The 23,807-nt window shown below is 49.6% G+C and overlaps 1 protein-coding gene across 1 annotated transcript; it reads left to right on the top strand.

Annotated features, from left to right (window-relative positions):
• Positions 1-1,312: 1,312 nt before the first annotated feature.
• CHAF1B (chromatin assembly factor 1 subunit B) lies at positions 1,313-21,286 on the top strand. The gene is made up of 13 exons (XM_016220615.2): positions 1,313-1,505; positions 2,168-2,300; positions 4,729-4,846; positions 5,194-5,297; positions 8,502-8,598; positions 9,747-9,831; positions 11,074-11,167; positions 12,236-12,305; positions 12,404-12,495; positions 14,413-14,566; positions 15,284-15,709; positions 16,992-17,083; positions 17,635-21,286. Exons 1-13 carry the CDS (start codon positions 1,380-1,382, stop codon positions 17,712-17,714), a joined length of 1,671 nt encoding a protein of 556 aa, XP_016076101.2. The 5' UTR covers positions 1,313-1,379; the 3' UTR covers positions 17,715-21,286.
• Positions 21,287-23,807: the final 2,521 nt, after the last annotated feature.

The raw sequence follows: 23,807 nt of genomic DNA on the forward strand, positions 1-23,807 counted from the left end.
CGTCAGACGCGGCCCAGCACGCGGCTGATGCTCAGGCGGTTTGCAAACGCCTGAATGGACGCGGGAGAAGGGACTGGGCGAGTGAATGAGGCCCTCACGCGTTCTCCCGCCGGGGCGTCAGTTCCGCGTAGGATTCCGGAGCCGGCGGGAGCGAGTCCTGATTGGACGACGCTGCGGCGCGGGAGCCGGCTTAGCCCCACCCGCGAGGAGGCGGGGCCTGTGGCGCGCGGGAACCGGAGCGCGCGGTGGTGCCGCTGGCTGGCCGCGGCCCCGCAGGTAGGTTTTCCGCGCTGCGGGCTCCCGCATCCCAGTGTCCCCGCGGGTCTCCGGGCCGGGCCGGGCAGGGGCGAGAGGCTCTCTCCCAGGGCAGGTGGCGGGGACCCGAGATGCCTCCCGAGCGGCGCGCGTTCCGGCGGCCGATACCCGCCCACACCCCGGCCCCGCGCGGTCTCCTCCCCGCCAGGCCGGGTCCCGCTTTCCCCGCCGTGCGCCTGGCCCCGTACAGCCTGGGTAGGGCGTCCCCTGCCCCATGAAGCCGTGAAGCAGTCTGCCCCTGGGGAAGCAGGGTTCCCTCCTGCAACCCCCGGGTAGTCCCCTCCTCCTGGGGACTCCCTCCCCCAGACTGCGGGCTCCTGGGAAGTGGGGTTCCCTCGCGCCCCAGTCCTTTAATTTTGCAGCCCCCTTCCCTAGGCAGCTCTCTCTTCCTGCGGCCTCCTCCTGGGAGCTCCCTTCCCTAGGCTGCCAGACTCCTGGGAAGTGGGGTCCCTCGCGGGCCCGGCCCCCTCATTCTACAGCCCCCTCCCCTGAATAGTCAGTCCCCTGGCCCGGGCAGCCGCCTGCTCTGGGCCTCCCTGGCCGCCCTCCAATCCTCGCTAAGCCGGGGCCATGGCGGTGGCAGTGGCACAGCCCACAGGCCTGGTTTTCTCTACCTGTGTGTTCCATTTTGCTTTTCTGGACGTAGCAGGAGAACAAACTTAACAGCCAGGGCGCAACAGAGCATTTTAGGTGGAACTTGCAAGGTGTTGTGTCAGGACATTTTAGCATTCTTTCCAGTACAGTGTGCATTAAAAAAAAATTTTATTGGTTGGTTTTAGAGAGACAGAGAGGGAGGGAGAAACATGATTTGTTGCTCCACTTACTTATGCATTCATTGGTTTATTCTTGTACCCGCAACATTGGCCTATCAAGAGGATGCACCAACGCAGCTACCCAGCCAGGACACAGCGTGTATTTTTAATGGTAGGGTTCCTGGCTCATAATAAGCATTCAGATTTCCTGCTCTAATATTCAACTCATTACCGACAATTTTCAGCTCTCCTCTGGCTTTGGAAAGAGAACGGTGCCCGAGGAATATTTGCGCCCCGCCAAGGCTCAGAAGGATGAAAGTCATCACTTGCGAAATAGCCTGGCACAACAAGGAGCCGGTGTACAGCCTGGACTTCCAGCGCGGCGCCGCGGGGAGGGTCCACAGGCTGGCCTCCGCGGGGGTGGACACCGCTGTCAGGGTAAATGGGCCGAAACCCAGGCGCAGGGAAGCGCCACTGAAGCAGCATTCTCCAACCCGTTATTTCAAACTAATGTCAACTAACTCAGACTACTTCCTCACTAGTCCGGAGGTTAAAATTTGCAGGGCCTTTGAGTGACCAATGAAAGCAAAAGAAAGCTGCTTTTTTTTTTCTTGGGTAATGTTTCCTAGATTGAGGTAACTTGGATGCCTGTTACTTTAGAATCTGAGCCAGGTTCCTCTTGGGGAGCAATCTGCACTAGAAGGAGATAGGAGGGAGGACAGTTAACAGTGGGACTGTTGGCTTATGTTTCAGACAGAAGTTTCGTCATATTATGTTTCAAAAGAAAAGCTAAATTTTCTTCCTGAAAATAAGTATAGTATTATTTTATTTTTTTAATAGATCTTTATTGATTTCAGAGAGTGGAAGGGAGAGGGAGAGAGAGATAGAAACATCAATGATGAGAGTCATTGATTGGCTGCCTCCTGCACACGCACACGCAACCTGGGCATATGCTCTGATCGGGAATTGAACCGCGATCTCCTGTATCATAGGTCGATGGGCCATGCCAGCTGGGCAAGCATAGTATTATTTTAGTGTGCACAGTACGGTAGCTGCTTACTATCTATATATTTCTCTGGATGAATGTTTGGTATCAACAGATCTGGAAGGTGGAAAAAGGACCAGATGGAAAGGCCATTGTTGAATTTTTGTCCAATCTTGCTCGCCATACCAAAGCAGTCAATGTCGTGCGGTTTTCTCCAAATGGGGAAATTTTAGCATCAGGAGGAGATGGTGAGTATAGTGCTCCAAAATTCTTTAGAGACCACATACCCATGTGTCTCATGTTAAATAGTGAGATGTGAGCCAGATAGGCTTTTTTATATTAGAGATCAATTGACCCTGTCAATTTGTCATTTAGACGGTTTAGTAAAATATAAATAATGTTCTGGGGAGCATGAGCAGATGGAGGACAGCAAACTTAAACTGAGAAGACCTATTTGAAAATGGCTCCCTTCCCACTTGCTCCCATTGGGCTGGTTTGGAGACAGTAAGAAGGTATTTACCATTCTGACAGAGTCTCAAGGCACTATTCTGGCCTCACTTGATTGTTAGTTTAGAATTTGTAAGTGATCACAGTCTGTTACATGTTTCTGTATAATTAGTTAATTAACTTAGGGAGTATTGTTCACATGGCCCTCTAAATTATGTTTGTTTGGTGGAAGTAGGTTGATTTATATTCTCTGCTTGTGCTTGAATGGCGTAAAACTTGTCGAATGAACTCAAGAAGAGTCTAGGGGCTTTGGCTAGTAATAACTAATAGAAATTTATTCAGGGGTCATAGAGTTTACACACTGGGAGCACAGCGAGGCAAAAACCCAGAAGTGCTCCATAAAGGAAAGAAAAGTTAAGATTTCTTATAGTCAAAACTACTTTCTTGAGAATTGTCAGTTTTGCATTCTTAGCCCAAGGATTCATCCAGGAGGGTTATCAGTCAGGTGTCAGGCAGGATGATGGATGCCAAGCAGGCTAGAGAGTAGGTACCTTGGGTTTGATCACATTTGGATAATGTATATTAGGTGCCTGGATACTGAGTCCTTTAGAGGGCGGTCAAGGTTATCTGGAGGTCTGGTGTATGTCCAGATGCATATCCAGGCATTGGACATGGACTGGAAAGATGAAAAAGTTTGAGTTCCCAGGCCAGTTAGAACAAGAATAGAGTCTCTCCTCCTGCCACAACCTTTGTAACATGAATAATTTTTGCATCTCGGTTAGAATGGCTGCATTTTATATATCTACTATCTCTACTCTTTTTTTCAAACTACACACAAAAAGTAAATCTTTTTACCATGCTTTAACACTAGAACAGTCTAGAAGTTAGTACAAAATAAAACAGAAATCTCAGACTTTGTTTGCAGGAGGAAAGGAGACCTGGTAATTAAATTTAGTGTCGTGATGTCCTGAGCATGTGCGTAGAGGGGAAAGGTGGTGAGTGGGGAACATCCCCTGGTGGGGCTGGCCTGCTGTCTTCTGAGGTTGCACAGGCCCAGAAACCTGCTGTTAGCAAGTGAAGAGTGTCCTGTCAGGGCCCATCTCTGCTCAACCAAGCTCCCAGGCTTCCAGTTATAGAATGAGAATCCGTGTGTCCGTACAGTCGTCTCCTTTGCTCCCCTCCTGTGGCAGTCCTCAGAGAAGCCCAGCCTGGGCCGAAGGTTATGTGTTGAGTGTGGATTCAAATGTGGGGAGTTAGGATTCATAGTTGATGACATCAGGCTAATGGATGTGATGTGTCCACGATATCAATAGCTAACATACATGGGCTTACCTAATGTGCGGGGGCATTGTAAGTGCTTTATGCATATTAACTCATTTAATCCTCACAACAGCCCTCTGAGGCAAGTATTCTGTTATTATCTCCATTTTACAGGTAAGGAGACAGGCCTTAAGTGACTTGCTGAAGGTTACACAGCTAGGAAAGATTTGCTAGCTTGTGTTGGTGGCTCTTTGTGGCTGGGGTTTTGTTCTTTCTTTCCTTTTTAAATTTTATTTAAAATTTTTATTTATTAATTTTAGAGAGAGTGAGAGAAATATCGATTTGTTACTCCACTTATTTGTTTTTTTTAATTTTTTAACTTTAATTTTTAATTGCTTTTTAGAGAGAGAGGGAAACATTGATGTGAGAGAGAAACACTGATCTGGTTGAACCACTACCTGGGCATGGGCCCTGACTGGGAATCTAACCAGTAACCTTTTGGTGTCCGGAACGACACCCAACCAGCTGAGCCATAGCAGCCGGGGCCGTTGCTCCGCTTATTTATTTATACATTCGTTGGTTGATACTTGTATGTGCCCTGACCGGATATTGAACCTGCAACCTGGACCTATGGGGAGGGCACTCTGACCAGCTGAGCTCCCCAGCCAGGGCTTGTTCAGTTATTTCTAGGTTATGCCTTTGGATTTGTTTGTAGTCAGTTGCTTTACTGTGGTGTTTGGCTGGCGGGGCACCCTTCGGTTTAGGGCAGTCAGCTTGTCTAGCTCTGATCTGGTCTGAGTTTGATTTTGGACCTTTAGTTCAGAAGGCAGCCTGTTTTCCCTGTCAGGATTCTTAGAAGTAAATCATCATGGTCGTAGTTGAACAAAGATGTTATTTAATAGGCGGAAAGCCCAGAAGTGGAGGAGCGTGCAGTAAAGCAGGACTTGTCCTTCATTGACTCACTCACAGATGCTGTCATTCTGCTGTGGAAGGTGAATGACAACAAGGAGCCGGAGCAGACTGCTTTCCAGGAGGAGGCCGAGGCCGAGCTGAATAAGGAGAACTGGACGGTCGTAAAGACCCTGAGGTAGCCTGGGAGGGGCCCCTAGACGGAGTGCAGTAAACTGATACGTGCCTTGACTTTCACACCTAACTGGAAACTTTTACTTATGCAGGACAGAAATACAATAGTTTTAAAAGATAAAAGCATGATTAAAATGGATTTTCTTTGTTTCTGCTATAAAATTTTCCTTAGTAAAATCAAGTCAATTTTAAAGATGCAAATATCCTTGGATGTAGTAGGTTATAGCCATAGCTAAGATAGTTCCAGTGGCTGTTTCTGACATTCTGTTCTCAGGTACAGTCCCTGAGTTTGCCTTTAAATGTTATCATTTTTCTCTCTTTTCTGTCCTCTATTTCTTCTCTGGATTCTAGGGGCCACTTAGAAGATGTGTATGATATTTGCTGGGCCACCGATGGGAATTTAATGGCTTCAGCTTCTGTGGATAACACGGCCATCATCTGGGATGTCAGTAAAGGTAGCTTATGTGTTTTTGGTATTTTTATCAGGGGAAGGAATATTCTAAAAAGCCTAGCCTGCTTGATCTTTAAAGGTGTAGGGAGAATTTCTTTAATGAGCTGAAATAGGAGTTTGGCACAACAGGTTAGGGATTGGCCCATGTGCCATGGATCCAACTAAGTTTTTGGGTCCCGTTCAGAAAGTCTGAGGCTTAGCAGTGGTGTCGTGAGTCACTGGTGCCAGAGCGAGGTGAGTCCTATGTGCCCAGGGACGCAACCATGGGAGGTGGGGTGGGCTGACCCCTGCCTTCGTTGAGCTTAGATCTTGGGGAGATTAGTGAGTCTTCATTAATGGGACATTAACAGCTCTGTGTTGGGGTAGGTAGGATCAGGTTTCCATTCAGGAGATGAAGGGCACCTTGCTGCTTTCAGAGAGCCTGTTCTCTAGTTGGGGAGACAGTAGACACCTGAGAAGTTAGAGGTGCGTAAAGAGCAATGAAATGCTGCAGGTCAGTAGTGGCTAATGCCTAACCCTGTGTTCCTTTACTCAGGCTTGATGTCTTCTCCCAAACCTCTCCCTCTGCTTTCCTCTGTTGCGCAGGCTGCTGATTCTCCCACAACCCCGGTGCCCTGGGAGGGTCCCTGTCGCCACAGTCCAGTTTTCATCCATTCCATAACAGTCTGTTCTTTTACTTGGGTGCCATCACCTACACCATCCTCTAGCTTGCCTCGCTCTATCATCCCCTTTCTCCGTCAGGCTCTTTCTAATGGAGGGCAAATGTCACTTCTCGTCCCCAAATCTGGCCATTGTCCTGAACAGTCTGGCCAGCACCCCAGCGAAGCCAGCTGTAATGACCTTGAACATTGCCAGCATCCTGGGCACTGTTGCAAGTGCTGGGAAAGTACACGAACAAGGTGGCTACATTCTAGTGGGGTGTCAGGTAGCGAAGGCTGCAAAGGGGTTGGAGAGTGTAGGTCATCTGGGAAGGCTCTGAGCACATGGGGCTTGAGCAGAGGCTCGAATAAAGTGGGGGAACAAACTGTGCGCTAGTTTGGGATGAGCATTCCAGCCTGGGGGAGAGCGAGTGCAGGGGCCCTGTGTGGAGGAAGTGGGCAGTGTACAGGGGGTGGGAGTGGGGGTGGGCTGGGGCACTGAGGATGGAGGGGTGGTGGGGCTAGGCCATGGGCCTGTAGGTTGTATCCCAAGTGTGACCTGTGCTGCTGAAAGGTTTCGAGCAGGAGAGTAATGGGATTTTATTTATGTTTTAAAAAGATGTCTCTGGGTGGCACGTGGCAAATTGATCCTAGGAGAACACAGGTGGTAGCAAGGAAAGCTGTTAGAGTCCTTCAGGAGAGGTGACAATGGCCTGGGGTGCTAGTAATGGGGTGAGAAGGGTTGGGCTGGGACATAATTTGTAGAAAGAGCTGACAGGATTTGATGCATTGGCTGGAACTCCGAGCTTTTTGACAACCAGGTGAATATTGGTGCCATTTCCTGAGCTGGTTCACTGTGGGGAGGAGGAGCCTTGGCAGGAAGTGTGGAAGTCAAGGTCATGTCCCAGACCTCTGTCTTTTTTTTTTGTAAAGGGATTTTTTTTTTTTTTTTTTTTAATGTGTAACATAGGCAAACTTATTTAAAGTCAGCACATTTTTATTTAAGGAATTCTGTATGTGTGGATTCCTTCTACTCCCATCGCCTTATTCCTCCGTAGTGAGTCATCATCTTAATGAGAGCCCTTGTACAGGAACGCTTGCTTAACCCCCAGTTGTCATGTCACGTCAGTCCCCAGGTCTTTCAGCTGCTCTGCCGATGACATTTAAAGCCAAGAATCCCACTCGCCCCTCACAGCCATCTCCCTCAGTCCTCTCAACACCTCCTTTTCTTCCCAGAGCCCGGTCCCAAGCCTGTTTCCTGATCTGTTGGCCCCCCCGGCCTCGGTGGTCTTCTCTAGCCAGCTCGTTCCCCAGGCGCTCGTTTGTCAGCACTCAGTTCCCTTGGGCCCTTTCCTTCCATCCTTCCCACCAAGACAAACCCCAGCCTGGGATGGGATCGGGGTGACAGTTTTTTAGTTCCCGGTCCCAGGCTGAGTACAGCTGGTTCAAAACCTGCCACCCTGCAGACTGGGCCACTACCAAGTCATCCTCGCCAACCTTAGGTGGTGTCTCAGTGTGCCCCACCTGGGGGTCAGATCCCCCTTCTTTTCTCCCCAGTAGCCCCCCTCACTCCCCGCAGTTCTCCTTACGCCCTCTTTGTCCCCCGGCCCCCTTCACATCGGCAGACTCCCTGAGAAGAGCGTAAGGAAGGAGAGGGGTGGGAAAGTTAGCCTGAAGCATGTGCGCACCTGGCCCGGTAGGGTCCCGTTTTGCAGGCGGCGGGGAGTGGAAGCTGCGTGGCAGAGGGCTGGTGCGTGGATGTGAGAAAGGTGGAGAGCGAGTGAGCTGAGGGTAGGCCACCTCGAGAAGAGGGGGGTTATTTTGTTTTGTTTTCCAAGAATGGCCAAGGCTTCATGACTCCCTTCTCTCTTTATCCAGGTAATCTTTGTGTGCTCTTGGTTTTCCCTTCTAAATATTTCCCCCGCAGTCCCCTGTGCATCCTATTAGTCCTGCTCCGGTTCAGGCCCACGTCCCTCACCTGCTCTACTCTCACCTCCTAACTGTGACACTTTCCACTCTTTTCAAAACCTGAGTTTCATCTTAGTATCAGGTCACTTCCTCTTAGCCACAACTGAATGCCCAGAGCCTTTTCCTTGTACCCAAGGTTTCTGTCGCCTTCCTCCTTTCCTCCCTGTCTTGTCATTTTAGCCCTTTGCCTTACCCACTGACAGCCCTCGGTTAATGTCGTGGCCCCATGGACCTGAACGGCCCTGCCCCGTGGGGTTGCTTAGAATCCCTCCTTTCCCTGCACTGACCCCGTCGCCCTGTCTGGGCTGCAGAGCTGGGCTCAGCACGTCCCCTCGCCCCTCGCCTGCTAGCCGGCCGCCCTCCTCTGGGTCATGAGCACGCTCTCTCTCAAGCTGCAGTGTGCCTACCTGAGCTCTGAGTGCTTGGGGATGGGGGCTCTCTTGCCGCCTTTGTGGCCCGAGTCCGACACAGAGTTTGGTGCAGAGTCTCACCTACTGCTTGCTGAATGCAGAACAGTGTAAAGACAGTAATACTCAAATTGTAGGGTGCACCGTTTGTGTTTGAGTAGGTTTTGGTTATGCTGTTGTGTGCTTTTCTCGTAGGACAAAAGATCTCAATTTTTAATGAACATAAAAGTTATGTACAAGGAGTAACCTGGGATCCTTTGGGTCAATATGTTGCTACCTTGAGCTGTGACAGGTATGTTAGTATTGGACAAATTGTCTTTATATCTATTTACTTGAAAATTTCTGCAGAGGTATTTTTTTTCACAACTTACTCAATATAAACCATGGTCTAGCTTTGAGTCTTTTATTCTTGGTTTCATATAAAGAATTTTGTTTTCTGTTACTCCTTCAACATAAGAAAAATTGGAAACTAATCAGGACAAGTGCCTTACATGAAGTTAGTACTTAGTGAATCTTTATTGAATGGGTGAATGAATGCAGAAACAGCTTTGAATTAAACTTGAATTTCATGGGCAACTCTTAAAGAAAAAGCCATTTATAAATATGACTTATGAAGAGGTACTTAGTGTCAGGGTTGGATATTTCATTTTGGATTATAGTTTACCACTGCAGTGATTTAAGGAGACTTTAAATTAATATAAAAGTAAAATCTTTTGTCCTTTTTGGAAGAAGGACCTACTGCCGTGCTTTCTGGTATAATTGCATTGAATTGTGTTCTTGGAACAAAGAATTTTTAGAAAATCAGAGTGCCAGGCATATTACTCATTAATCAAAATAGTTCTTTTAAATATTTACCAATTACTTTTAATTGTAGCAAACTTAATTTCAGGTGGGCCTGGAATGAAAGTAATAGGGAAGAATTGGTGTGTATTTTTCATAGAATCTTCTGTTATATTCCGAGTGTCACTTATTTTCTGATTAGTGTTTATTCCAGCAGTCAGGAGTGCAACACTGATTAGCCAGTGGGGATAATGTGAGTTACCAGCCACCAGATTGACCTGCTGGTGCTTTCCTTACTCCTGCAAATCCCTGAGGACAAGACTGTTAACACAGAGTAAACCTTGCAGTCGTACAAATTGACTCTGGGCCAAATGTCCAGGCCCTTGAAAACAAGGCCAGGCCTAAAGTACATCTTACTGGAGAAGCCGAGACATTCAATAAGGAATGAAATGATGACATAGTCTTGCATTTCATTAGTGACATCTTTAGGTTATTAATGCTTCTCTCGTCATGACTCAGTTAAGTGGGAAAGTCATTGGTAGATGGTTTTGCAGGCCAGAAATTATTTATGTTATCTTCAGTTTGGGTAACAGATTGTTTCTATGTGAAACATAATTCATTTATTAGAAGAGATACGTCAGACTTTTCTTTTTTATTTAGGACCCTGAGGGTGTACAGCACACAGAAGAAGCGCGTGGCTTTCAATGTTTCGAAGATGCTCTCTGGAACAGGGGCTGAAGGAGAGGTATAAGATACTTTGACTTTCCATTGTAGCAGTGCTTTAGTTGAGACATAGAAAGTCTGAGCTCCTCCGTATCTTGCAGCTAAATCACTGTCTCAACGACACCTGAACCACAGGAAGATTTCCACTTGGACAGTTAAGGCTCAGCTAGTGTGGTGGGCTCGCCTGTCTGGCAATGGGGACGTCTGGGGCAGGGGAGAGCTGATGATGGAGGAAGTGGTTTCCAACCATGGCTGCACTGTGGAGGCACCTGGGAAGCACTAAAAACTACAGGTGCCTGGTCTCCATCCCCAGAGCTGTGATTCGCTCAGCTTGAGGCAGGCAGGGCCTCTGGGTTTCCGAGGTGTGGCGCAAGTCAAGCTCACTGACCTTGGAGGGTCCCAGCACGAGGCATGAGAAGGCAGCTGGGTCCCCTGGCAGATCCTCCAGCAGCATCTTGGCAGGTGGATAGAGAACTCCGGGAGCAGACAGTATTCGGCTGGCTCAGGAATAGGAGGGATTTTGACCTTAGAACTGACGAATGAAAAGAAGACCCTTGTCCTGGAGGAATCAAGACTAGCGAGGCAGGCACTTAGGCAAAAGGGAGCCCGTCAGTTCCTGGCACAAAATGGACCAGGTGCCAATCTAGTCCTAGGGTGGCAGGTTAAGGCTGTGTGGGCCGTGGCTGGTTGATGCTGAGGGGTCACGTGCTTTGTGAAGTAAGGGCTAATGCTTCCTTGGATTTTTGAGAATTAAAGTCTTAATGTTCATAAAGTGTTGGTGAAGGGCAGCAAAAACTTTTACATGGGTTTTCAAGAAATAGTGTTTGGAAAGATGCGATTACCAGTTTAATAATAAACTATATTCTTTTAAAAAAGTATTTATTCAGGTGGAAATTCTAAACTATACACGTGGACAACAAGCAAAGGACTCCTGGCCATCTTCCTGCTTTTTCCCAATCTCATCCCCACACACACCACGCACCAAAGGGTTTTTCACTCAGTGTAGAACCATGCACACACATACACACGCACCCACACCCACAGATACACATGCACCCAGAGCTTTCCGAACAAAAGGGGCGGTCGGTTCATGAATGATTACTCTTGCAGTCCTGCAGGACTGTTGGATTTGTCATATATTATTTCAGTTTTATTTCCTATTGTCAGTAATGAGTGATAATACGTAAAGAAAAAACCCCTAGGAATCAGTAGCCTTTCTTGTGAATGTAAGCATTTGGAGTAGTGTTTAAACTTTACGCTGCAGGCCAGAAGTTACCGGATGTTTCACGACGACAGCATGAAGTCCTTCTTTCGCAGGCTGAGCTTCACTCCCGATGGGTCTCTGCTGCTCACACCAGGTGCGTTTAACGCGTCCAGGCCCTGCCAGGCCCCGCGCTGAGGCTTAGAGCCTCTGTATGTCCTCCCCGTGCCTGGCAGCGAGTGCCGCTGTCAGATACAATGCGCGGCTGTGGAATGAAGGCAAAAATAATCAAAATGTAAGGAGGGAAACCAGGGAGGAGGGAGAGTGGAAAAGAGAATGCATTAGTTACTGTGCAAAAGAACTTTCAAGAGCAGTTGACTAAGAAAAGCAAAATGAGTCTAAATAATACTCCATTTTATAAAGGAAACCAAAAAGCCCCACCATATGCATGTATATGCAATTCAATTATAACTGGCTGTCACGATTGTGTGAGCGTGGAGGAAATGCAGAGATGGCTTAATGGTTTGTCAGAGTGGGTGTCAGGGATGGAAGGATGGGGTGAGGTGCCTGCTGCCCTCCTGGGAGACAGGAAATGGTCCACGTGAGAGAGTATATGCTTCGGGAAACAGCAACATAAGACGGAGATGTTCCCCAGAGCAGCTGTGTCTGCCGGTCCTTCTCTGCCAGGTTTCAAGTATATTCTCTGACTGGTTTTAAGCACATTCTGGGGCTAGTGTAGACAAGATCTCAGGTGTGGGCTGCCCCCCAGAGCTAGTCAGCTTCTGCGGGGGCTGGAGATTTTGGCAGCTCCTGGCTCCATCAGGCAGATGGGAAAAGGCCCAGTCTCAGCCTTCAGGTGGCAACTGAGGTTGGAATGCAGGGGACAAAACCAGGGGTGTAGTCACTAGCACTTCAGCAGGAGTTGGCTGGGATCTCAGGCAGAGGTCTTCTTCCTGCCTAAGGCCCGGAAGTGGCTCTGGGGGCGTTTGCGCCCCTCAGGTGAGATGACACTCAGGTGAGAGGACACACAGGTGACAGGTGTCTAGAACCAAAGTTAGGACTGAGCCCAGACTGTGACAGAACGTTTGTATTCGACCCCAGTCACAGAAACATTGTCCAGGGAATATATATTTTGGGGTAATTAATTTACAAAGCAGAATTGGCTCCCCTTGGGGTTTTGCTGGTGAACAGTTTAATAACACACTGCCTTTCCCTGCCTCCCCAGCCGGATGTGTGGAGTCTGGTGAAAATGTAACCAACACAACATACATTTTCTCCAGGAAAAACCTGAAAAGGTACGCAACTGAAGAACTGTCTGAAGCGTTTACCCTTTCCTTTTGCTTTTGTTGAGCAAGGAATGGCACCTTTCTCTAAAACCATGATTAACCTTTAGGCCTGTGGCTCATCTTCCATGTCCCGGAAAAGCAACGCTTGCAGTCCGCTGCTGTCCCGTCTACTTTGAGTTGAGGCCGGTGGTGGAAACAGGTACATCAGAACCCATTGGTTGTGTTGTGTTTCCTGTCAGGCAGGTCACCAGGGTGGGTGGGGTGTGGATTTTATCTCATGGGGAAAGGTAAATGTGTCGGTTTGGCTTAGGTTAGTTGCTTGTAAGAGCTGGAGCAGACACTGATGTTACCAAACTGTGTGTCTGTTGTTGGCATCGTCTGGGACACACTGTCCTTGCTTAGAGCAACATCAAAGACTGTCAGTGCTAGTCAGGTTGAATGTCCTTCATTATCGATTTTTAATGCAGTAAAATTATGTATAAATTGGATTTTTCTTTGTTTTTTAACATTTTTCCTCCAGATTTGGGGGATATTGGCCATTATTTCTTCAAATACTTTTTTGCCATGCCTTCGCCCTCTTCAGGGACTCTGGCTGCACGTGTGGGGCTGTGTGAAGTTATCCCCACGGCTTGGTGGTGCTCTGCCCCTTGTTTTCTTACCTCACAGTGTTTTACTTTGGACAGTTCCTGTGGCTGTTTTGAGTCCACTGTCCCTTCCTCTGTGTAGCTTGCCCATGGTGCCATCCACTGCCTTCTCCCTCTGGGACACTGTCGTCCCCTCTGAAGTTCTGTTTGGGTCTTTCTTCTTGCTCCTTGAACACGTGGAGTGGTTTTTACAGCTCTCGTAATGTCTTTGTGTGCACAGTGTTGGTTTTTATTGTTTCTCCCTCCTCACTTTGGGTCATATTTTCCTGCTCCTCTGTGTGCCCTGTAATTTTTTTATTATATGTCAACCATGAATTTTCCTTAGCGGATGCTGGATATATTTTTATTCTTACAAATATTCTCAAACTTTATTCTGGGAGGCGGTGAAGTTACTTGGAAACGTTTTACTTCTTTTGGGTCTTGCTGCTGAGCTGTGTTGGGGGGATCCCAGCAGCACTGCTCTGAGGGCCGATTTCCCCACTCCTGAGGGGAAGCCCTCTAAGTGCTCTGATCCCTGCTCCAAAATAGGAGCATGTCCCCTGGCTGGTGGCAACATGCACTGTTTCTGGCCTGTGTGAGCACCAGGGATTGATATTTCTTTTTTTTTAATTTTAAATATATCTTTATTGATTTCAGAGAGAGAGAAACATAAATGATGAGAGTCATTGATGGGCTGCCTCCTGCATGCCCCCGACAGGGGATAGAGTCCGCAACCCGGGCATGTGCCCTGACTGGGAATCGAACTGCGATCTCCTGGATCCTAGGTCGATGCCCAACCGCTGAGCCACGCCGGCTGGGCGGGATTGATTGTTCTTTCCTGTTCTTGCTCAGGCCTTGAGTTGCTTCCTCACCTACATGCACTGGCCAGTGCTCAGCGCAGACGACAGGGCCCCCGCAGGTCTTTGCAGCTCCCTGGTCACTGCTGCAGCCTGGAGCCCAGCTCCGTCTCCGCAGCTCAGGGCACGCACTGGGCACTGCCTGGTCCCCTCCCACTTAGCACATTTGCTTTCCATCACTCAAGGATCACTGTCGTTCATGGCTGATGGGCAGTGTCTTAAAAAATTGGAGGGTAAATTGGGTCCCTGTTACTCCGAGGCTGGAAGCTCGAGGCTGGAAGCGGAAGCTGTTTTTAACTCTCTAAACTTTTATGTGAATGAATGTAATTGACTGGGAAGAGCATCAAGACATCACTTGATACAATGTTTCCATGTGACCCTAGTTTTCCTTATCAGAAATGCTCCTCAGTTTGGACCCTGGGTGCTCTTGATTCTTGGATGGTGACACAGTGTCCCTGGTTCGCACGTGGTTCTCAGTTATTCCTACGGTCATACATACAGTACAAAGATGTGAATTCTTTCATAAAGCTTAGTATGTCCCCGGGGAGAGGCTCTTGGGGGAGAATTTATTAGTTTCCTGTGGGAACTTGGCTGTTGCTGGTGTTACTGTCCTTCCTTTGTCCCTGCTCCCCCCAGACGGACCGTCACAGGGGCCAATGGTGCGCCTGCCCTACCGCTTGGTGTTCGCCGTGGCTTCGGAAGACTCCGTGCTCTTCTATGACACCCAGCAGCTCTTCCCTTTCGGCTACGTGTCCAACATACATTACCACACCCTGAGCGACATTTCCTGGTGCGTGGCTGCGGGGGAAGGCGGGCGGAGGAGGCACAGTGTCCGCGACCCTGGAGCAGACCCTCGGTCAGGGAGCATTTTGTTACTGCACAGGCCTTTTTTGGCCCTTATTTACCAATTTTTAAAAAAGGAATCAACGTTAAAAGAAAAGCCTTTTCTCATGTATAATTCCGGCACCTGTTGGAACAGCAGCGGCTGATGGTGCCGTTCAGAGTGGCCCGTGGGGTTAACTAATTCTCAGCCTGGGGGAGCCCCCACGCTCTCTGGTCGCTCGGGGGCTCACCAGGCCACCGGGGAGGAAGCCGGCCTGCGAGCTCCTGCTGTCCAGATCCGGGCCTGTCCTAGGAGTCACCTGCACCCTGGTTTCCACGTGCGTCCTCCCGGCTTCCCTGGCCCAGCCTTCCCGGCAGGCTCAGGCCTTACTCTTCACCCCTCATTTTCTCTTCTTTTAATATTATTGTTCTCTTGGGAAACAAAGTCACCTCACTTCTGTTCAGGTGCATTTGGTGACAGTGCAGGGAAAGTGGCGCCTGAGAAAGTCACACGGACCTGGGAAGAGGGTGGGAGGAAGCGCACAGACCCTTTCTTAGTCATGTTTTTCCTTCAGATGAAGCTGGTGACTCTGCTTGAACTTCCCGTTTCTAACTGTAGTGCGAGCGTGTGTAGGGCCCACAGGCTGTCAGATTTTTAACTTTTTCTCCTGTTTTGGGAACAAAGGTCCAGCGATGGGGCCTTCCTGGCCATTTCTTCCACCGATGGTTACTGTTCCTTCGTGACGTTTGAGAAGGATGAGCTTGGAATACCGTTCGTGGAGAAGCCAGATTTGAGCATGAGAACTCCTGATACAGCAAAGAAGACTAAGAGTCAGACACAACAGGGGTCTTCGCCAGGACCCAGACTGGTAGAGGGGACCCCCCCGAGCAAAATCCAGGACCCTGGCAGTCCCTGCACAGCGCCCCCTCAGGCTAAGCCGTCTGCAGCCCCAGTGACCAAGGACCTGCCCTCTGCTGCTGCCTCCAGGAGCCCAGCACCCGGACCCTCAGAGGAGAAGAGCCCGCCACCCAGCAGCCAGAACGGGAAAGCGCCCCCACCCCGCAGGGTCACTCTCCACACACTGCAGGCCTGGAGCAAGACGACACCCCGGTAAGAACTTGAAGACGCACCGAAGGCCCCCACTGTTAGCAGGCGAAATGCCAGCAGCAGGGACTTCATGCTGCTGCAGAGACGTTTCTTAACCTCAGCTCCGAGAGCCCCGCTTCCTTGCTCACAGACCTCAGTGCGTCTGGGCTGCCAGTAGATTGTCTCGGGTGATGGGCAGATGTGTTTGTCCCAGTCCTCGTCAGGCTGCTGGCAGATGTTCCCTACTGCTGCTGTAGACAGAGGTGCCAGCGCCGCCCTCTAACCCTCTGTCCCCAGCAGCTGCCGCCCCCAGGTTTCCTCCCTGGATGGCAGGGAAGTTACCCCCCTCCCCCGCAGGCTCAGTCTGCTGCCTTCGCCACCAGTCCCCACCTCCTGAACTAGACAAACTGTCCCGGGGGTTGACAGGGTGGGAGGGGGGCGGGTGATAGAAGATGCTAGAAGCACTGTGTGTCTCTCTGCTGTGCTCACATGACTCCATTGTCAGATCCGCAACATGGGTTCAGCTATTTGTGAGAGACTTCTTCTGCAGACTAGCAATGCTTTGTTTTTTTCCTATTTTTTCTAGGTGGAGGAAGGGAGTGGAAAGGTGTTCTTTGAAATATTTTTAGTATTTACGTTTTCCCCTCTTAATGTCTTGCAAGCTTCTTGCAGTTGTAATTTTTGAAAAAGTAATAGTTGTTGAAAATTAAGATTGTGGCCCTGGCCAGTGTGGCTCAGTTGGTTGGAGCATGGTCCCAAACACCAAAAGGTGGCGGGTTCAGTTACTAGTCAGGGCACGTGTTCAGGTTGCAGTTCCCACCCTGACTGGGGCGCGTGCAGGAGGCAACCATTTGATGCTTCTCTCTCACGTCGATATTCCTGTCTCTCTCGCTCCCTTTCTCTCTCTAAAATCAATTTTAAAAATTAGAAAAAAATTAAAGAAAGAAAATGAGGATTGTGGATTTTAAAAAGAATTACCTGCGTTTCGGAGCTTTCCAGAGTAGGAAGCATGTCCGAGAGCAGGGTGTTCAGCATAGCTCTGGTGATTAACCAGACTCAGACTTTGGAACTCTCAGATGACTGCTTATGGGTTGACTCTCATAACTGTGATGGTTTAACTTAGTCCATGAACATAAGCCTTAGTTACTAAACAGGTGGGTGCATCAGCTGTATATTTAATGTCTTGTGTGAGATGATCAGCTGCAAATTTCAGATGTTTCCTTCGGGTACCTTTGAAATGTGGTGTCAGACAAACAATTCCCACGACGTGAATTCACCATGTACCCCTTTTTGTTCTTTTAATCAGGAGAGTAAATTTAATGCCCTTAAGGACAGACACTCCAAGTTCCACACCAGGCACTGTGGTTTCCACCCCTTGCACGGACGGAATTCAGTCGGGTAAGTGATCCTGGTACTGGTTTCATTCCTTAAAGGTAGAATATCTTCTTTTGTTCTTTTGGAAATTAACATCCATTAGTTTGAAGTCCGTTCTGAGAAAGCAGGGATGCACCTTACTAGACCACCATCCAGACTCACTGGCCACCTGTCTGTTCTCAGCGGGGAGACCACCTTCCCAGAAGCAGTCAGGTGAACTAGATGTCAGGAGGCGCTGCAACTGCTTCTCAGCCTTGGTGCCGCTCACATTTTGGACTGGATCGGTCTCTGTTGTGGGGCTGTCCTGTGATTATGGGTGTTCATTAGCATCCTTGGATGTTGTACCCTTTCCCCCCCATGACATTCTAAAATATCCCCAGCATTGGCCACTCTCCCTTGGGAGGCAACGTCACCTCTGGTTGGGAACCACTGGTGTAGATCCTTTTGCTTCTAGGCACATAGGACCTGGCGCAGGCAGCTTAATTCCTTGCCTGGGCGCACAATTTATTTTATTAACATCAGCTCTAAAACTTAAGTCTTCACTTACTGGCCAGCCTTGTTTGTTAATGTTTCAGAGACACCTGGAGACCCTCAGGGCAGTCCCCCGGAGCTAAAGCGGCCCAGACCTGGGGAGAACAAAGACAGTGAGCAGTGACTGAGCCCTGGAGGAGACCCATCTTGTGCTTGAGGGCTGCCACGCCTGGGGACTCCTGTGCGCACCGGGAAGGGGCCTGTGCTGAAGACCCCAGACCGGGGCGTCAGACGCTCATAAACTGATTTCTGTAACAAGATGCACATGGACCGGTTTTCCTCCAGCAATAGGTTTGCGCTTGTGTTGAGGATACAGTTTACCCCGGAGATGTGGACATTTCAGTAGAGCTGGACCAGCTGAACAGTGTCTGGTGTGAAAATCCGTCAGGCCTCTCCTGCGATACTTCTGTGGAAGTGCAGGCACCTCATGGTGGACCCTCCGAAAGCTGGGACTGGAAAGGGGTTTGTGAAGGTTTATTCTGTCAGATTCTGGAGTGTGAATGGTTATTAGATTTAGCTTCTAAATAGTTGACTAATTTTTGGAAGTTTGTTACATTTGCTTTCTGACTTTAAAGGTAATAATGCCCATTCTAAAAAGTTAGTAAACTAGAGTGAAGGAGGAAAGAACAGGGTGGGGGTAGGAACCCCGTCATCTCACCCCCAGAGGGAGCCCTTGTTACTGTTTTGGCATATTTCCCTCTTCACATTTTTATTTGTTTTTCTTTTTAAGGAGAGGGTTGAGATTTTACTTTAGATACAGTTTGGTATCCAAATACATTCACTTTTTAGATTGAGTTTTCAAAGCAAGAAAAAGTAACTTAGCAATTTACGCCCACGCCTCTGCTTTTCGAGGACCCTGGGAGGGTGACGACAGTCAGGGATTGTTGCTGCAGGAGGCACAGGGTGAGGTGACCCAGAGGCGGCCAGTGTGGCAGCTGGTGGAGCCCCTGTTTAGGAGCTGGCACTGAGAAGAGATGTCACAGTGAGATGTGAATCAGTGCTTGATGCCTGTCACTTTGGCTTAGTGAACACGAGCCACGCAGATGGGAGTGCTACACCCAGGGCCTCCTTCCCGGTCGGACAGGCGTCGGCACGAGCATGAGCGACGGCCAGGAGCTGCCTGCCAAGCCCCTGCCCGGGGACAGGAGGAGACTAACTCGTCAGCAGCCACAGAGGAAAGAACTGGGGGAAAGCATCGCTTCTTTGCTTAATCCACGAACTCGCCTCCCTTTTAGACGGGAAGATGGCAACAGGGTCATTTCAGTGCGGAGACCTGGAAGGTGGACGCCTGCGGAGCTGTCACCGCGCAGGTGTGGGTCACATTTGGCGTGGAGATGTTTTAAACTGCCAGTCGTGTCTGTTTTGACCGGTGGTTCTCAGCATTAGCTGTGCATTGAAATTACTTGAAGAGCCGACCAAAATATTGACCCCTGGGTCCCCTGCAGAGGGTCTGGTCTGATCAGCCTGGGGCTCGGTCTGAAAGTCAGGGTCCTTTCAAGCCCCTCGGGTGATTCTGACGCGGCCAAGTTGGGAAATCAAGGGAAAAGGCCTTCCGTGGAAATGGTCTCTTCTGGTACATGCTTTGCCCCAAAAGCTCTCGCTTATTCTGCGCTTCGTCCCTGACTGAGGGGGAAGCTCCCTCACCAGGGCCCCAGGCTGGAGGGTGGCATGTGGGAGACGCTTCCAGCTCCTCAGGGGAGAAGGGTTGTTTTCAGCTTCTCGAAGCTGGAGTGACGTGTGTTTGAGGTCGTCCCTGTGCAGGCGGGACTGGCCATGGGCACTCACATCTGCATTCGACGGTGCTGTGGACCCTTCTTACTAAAATAGTGCCCAGGCCTGGGCTCTGAACACTTCCAGTGGGGGAGCAGAGGGAGGGTGGGTGGCCCACCCCTCCCGAGCCTGGGGTCTGGGGGCTCCCACAGCTTCCCTTTTTGTGTTATTTTGCTGTATTTCATTCTCTTCTCCCTCACCCAGTGTATGTGTGTGTTTGTCCATCTGTCTCTATCTTAGGATGGCTAGACCTTGAACAAATTACTTCATCTGAAGAAGTTTGTTTACAGCTCCAAAAACTTGGACTTCACCTGTTTCACAGGGGAGGGGTAAGAGGACAGAAATGAGAGATGGGGTTAAGTGGGTGCAGGTAAGCCCGATCCCACTTCCCCCTACGCACACACGTGCATGTGCATTCTTGTGGCCACTAGGCGTCACTGTCCTCACTGCATCTGCTCAGTAGTAGGGCCTCCTCGGCTTGAAGGTTCTGCAGGCCGCTCAGCCCCTCCTTCCAGTGGTCCCTGTCCCCCTCAGGCTTGTTCAAGTGGCCTTGGACATTGGTTTCAGCCCCTGGTGGCCACACCTAGAGGGGAGCATTGTTCAACAAATTGGGTGGGCCTCAGCACCTGAAGTCTGGCCTTTGTCAGCACGGACATGGCCATCAGAGAGAAAAAGACTAACCTGGATCCCCTGTAGAAGTCCTGCGTTTTCAAGTTTTGGCTCTGAGAGACCTGTGAAGCAACAAGTATTGTCCCTTTAAAAGCTGTGGCGACAAATGCTTAGTGATGATGTGGAGTCGATACCACCCTCTCTTAATACAACAACTTGATGTCTCTCATATTACCTGGGAAAGGCACTGCAAGTGTAACCTGTCTTTGAAATAACTCGGGGTCTCTCCACTCCTGGCGAGCACCCTCAGCAGGTCTGAGAACTGTGTGCTTGGGCGGATGTCTGCCGAGGTCAGCGCTCCAGGCCTGCCCGTCTCCTGCAGCCCCCTCTTCCCTCCCTGCCTCCCAGCCACCGGCACCCATTACCTGTGGGGCTTTACAAACAAAATCAACCCAACTCACGTCTAGGCTTTGTTCAGGCCCTGTAATCAGCTATGGGTGAGGGAGGCACCCAGCCAGGCCCGTGCACTTAACAAAACAAGCATTCATGGGCAGTCAGCACTGAACTACTGGTTGGCAAGGCATGAAATCTGGAATATACACCAGTGACGGGCTGTTAAACTGCTTTGCTTTTAACTGATTTCATGGGCAATACCTATATTCAGCTACCCAAGAGGGGGCTAAATCTTGAAAACTTTGCCACTCAGCTCCATTGTGACTCTGCTCCCATCTAAAGTTATAGGAATGAGGGGATGCTGTCCTTTTGAAGCCAGTCCCACAGCTAGTTCCACGCTGGTTATAGGGAAGCGATGAATTTCAGTTCCTCATGGGGCGAGTACTCGAGTAAGCCGCTAGGGGCGACATCACCAGCCCTTGACGCCACTGTCAAATGTACTAATTTTTAATGGAAGGATTTTTAACCCCATGGTTATGAAAGTAGTATATTATCTATTTGCAATACACTTCATCTTTATTCCTTTCTATATAATTGAATGCTACTTTGTTATTCCAATGAGTTATATACTGAATCAGAGCACTCCATGAGAATGTCACATGCATATAGCTAGGTTTAAAAGGTGTTCATGTTGCTCAGCCGACGTGGCTCAGCGGTTGAGCATTGACCTATAATCCAGGAGATCGAGGTTCAGTTCCCAGTCAGGGCACATGTCTGGGTTGCGGGCTCGATCTCCAGTGGGGGGGTGTGCAGGAGGCAGCTGATCAATGACTCATCACTGATGTTTCTCTCCCTCTCCCTCTCTGAAATCAATAAATATATATTTTTTAAAAATAAAAATAAAAGATGTTCATGTTAAATGTAGTCAAAGGTACAATGAATTTGAAGAAGCTAACCTCAAAAAAAGGTTTATAAGCCAAAAAAAGTCCTAATGACATTTTTCTGCATATTAGCGACAAGTATATCTGCTATGCCTCACAACTATACAAAGATATACACTAAGGTTCTTTGCAATATTTTGAGATGGGAAGGCTGGGAATCATTAAGTGTCTACCAATAGGTTTAATTACAGTAGAACTATACAGTGGGATGTTACACTGCTGTTAGCTGGACCTTTGTGGACCGCTGTGGACGCAGCCTGGAGGATGGGGTGTGGAAGAGATAGCAGTCAGGAGCGACTGCAATAGTCCAGGCAGAGGGTGGACCAGGGCCAGACCACCAGCACGTGGGAGCTGAGGGGCCGGCACACCTGAGTGTTTTGGAGGTCAAGATGACAACTACAGTGAGGCGGTCAGGAGGAAAAAACTAGTTATCAAGATAAATAAGTCTGGGGATGTACAGCATGGTGACCAGAGTTAACTACTGAATTGTTTATTTGAAAGTTGCTAAGAGAGGAGATCTTAAAAGTCCTTATCACAAGAAAAATAGTTAACATCCATTAGCACACATAGTTTCTTAACTTATGGTGGCAATCATTCCATAATCCATATTCAAGTCATGTACACCTAAAATCAATATAGTGTCGTATGTGAGTTAAATCAAACGGGAAAAAGATGACAACTGCAGTGATTCTGACTCATTGTAGCTGCTGAGGGGAGATCCCAGCACTCCATTGTTGGGAGGGTCTTATGAGTTTGTGTTTCAGAGCAGAAGCACCCAGTCTGGTGGGATGGCTCATGTCTGCCCCATTTCCCTGAACCCAGGAGGAGGGGGGACTGAGGCCCATGTTCCCTGAACAAGGGACAGATGCCAAATTTGCTTCCAGGAAGACAGAGACCCCGGGGCTGGGCTCTTCCACCCACAGTTCTGCTCATATAACCCACCTCCTAATGCAGGGATACTGTGCATCACGGCTTCACCTCACTCCACCTCTGCTTGAAGCCTTCCAGGGATGGGGAGCTCACCACTTTGTGGGGACGACTGCTCCATTGCCACTTAGCCTAGGTGGCCAGTTCTCCCATCAGTGGCATCAGGCCAGCTCTGGCTGTGTCCTCTGAGCCACACCAAGGGCTCGCACCCCCTTTCCAGCATTTTAGATAATATCACCTCCCCGTTTGGGGCTTTCTCTTCCAGGCTAAACATGCTGCAGGAAGAGTGGGGCCTCCTAACTGTGAGCTGCCAAACCACTGCCCTGCCCTGGGTGGTACACCGGCTTCACAGCGGAGGAAATGACAGCCTCATGGAGCAGCCTGGCCCAAGTGACAAAACCAGGTCTGTCTGCTCGGCTCCGGTGAGTCACTGGTTATTTTTACTTCTAAGGCCAGAGCTTCGGCCTCACTGGGAGCTCCTGTTTCCTGGCCGATGAAGTGGATGGAAGAAACACAACCTGGCAGCCTGTCCAAAATGCAAGACCCAGGTGGGCGTTGGGGGGAAGCCGACTGCGAGCTCAGTGGTGGGAGGCGAGGGAAGGCAGAAGCCATCTCTGTGCTCTCCTGCCACAGGGCCCTGCACGGCCTTTGCCTTGGTTGGTTTCTGTGCTTATCCACCCAGCAGCAAGGGGAATCCTACATTTTCCGATGCAACATGGGGTTGTCTATGAGCCAAACGAGGTGAGAAGACAGACCTTAGAGCCTTGGCGAGACCCCTGCAACCCCCCTTGGAGCTGAAAGTTGGTTTCTCTGGGGAAGCGCTTTTCCATCTGTCTGTGCTCAGCCCCGAGACGCTCAGAAGTCAGGGCTGGCCCCTCACGGGTCTCCTGTCCCTGGATGTGCCCACGGCCAGCCTCAGTGCTGGTACAATGTGCAGCGGAGGCCCTGGGGCGAGTTCCGTGGAGCCCAGAATGTTCCGTGGAGGACAAGGGGACACGGCTCTCAATACCTTTTCACGTGCTTACTGGCCGTCTGCTTAATCTCTCCCATTTTTAAATCCCCAGTGCATAACATAAGGTCTGGTTACTCAATAAACACACTTTGATTTGTGAATGGATGGAAACCCCTGGTCTTGAACTTCCCAGGGGCCTTCGTTAAGTGTTGATGGTACTTGGGGAATGTGACAGAAGCCCCATCCGGTCGCTTCTCAGTGCGGTAGCACGAACACTGGAGTCCTTGCCCCGGCCGCGTGGGCAGCTCCTGCACTCCCCTCCGATCGGCTTCTTATCATTTCTCTCTCGCTTGTCATCGAGTGACCTTGGTACAGATTGTCCAGACTGCGACATTTTTGAGAGAGACATTGAGATAACAGGCCTCACCTGGGACCGTCCCAGCACATCAGCCTGGTCATCACACTTGGGCCTCCCGTCTGCCCTTGAACATTAGCTCTTTGCCCGCACAGGGCCTTTGCACAGGCTGTTTCCTGTGCCTGGAGGCCCTTCCCCTGCTCGCCTCCGGGCTGGCTCTGCTGGCTTTCAGGCTTTGGCTTCACTCTGGCCTCTCTCTCGCTGAGACCT

Source organism: Miniopterus natalensis, chromosome 6, assembly GCF_054644295.1.
Source record: "Miniopterus natalensis isolate mMinNat1 chromosome 6, mMinNat1.hap1, whole genome shotgun sequence".
NCBI lineage: Eukaryota > Metazoa > Chordata > Mammalia > Chiroptera > Miniopteridae > Miniopterus > Miniopterus natalensis.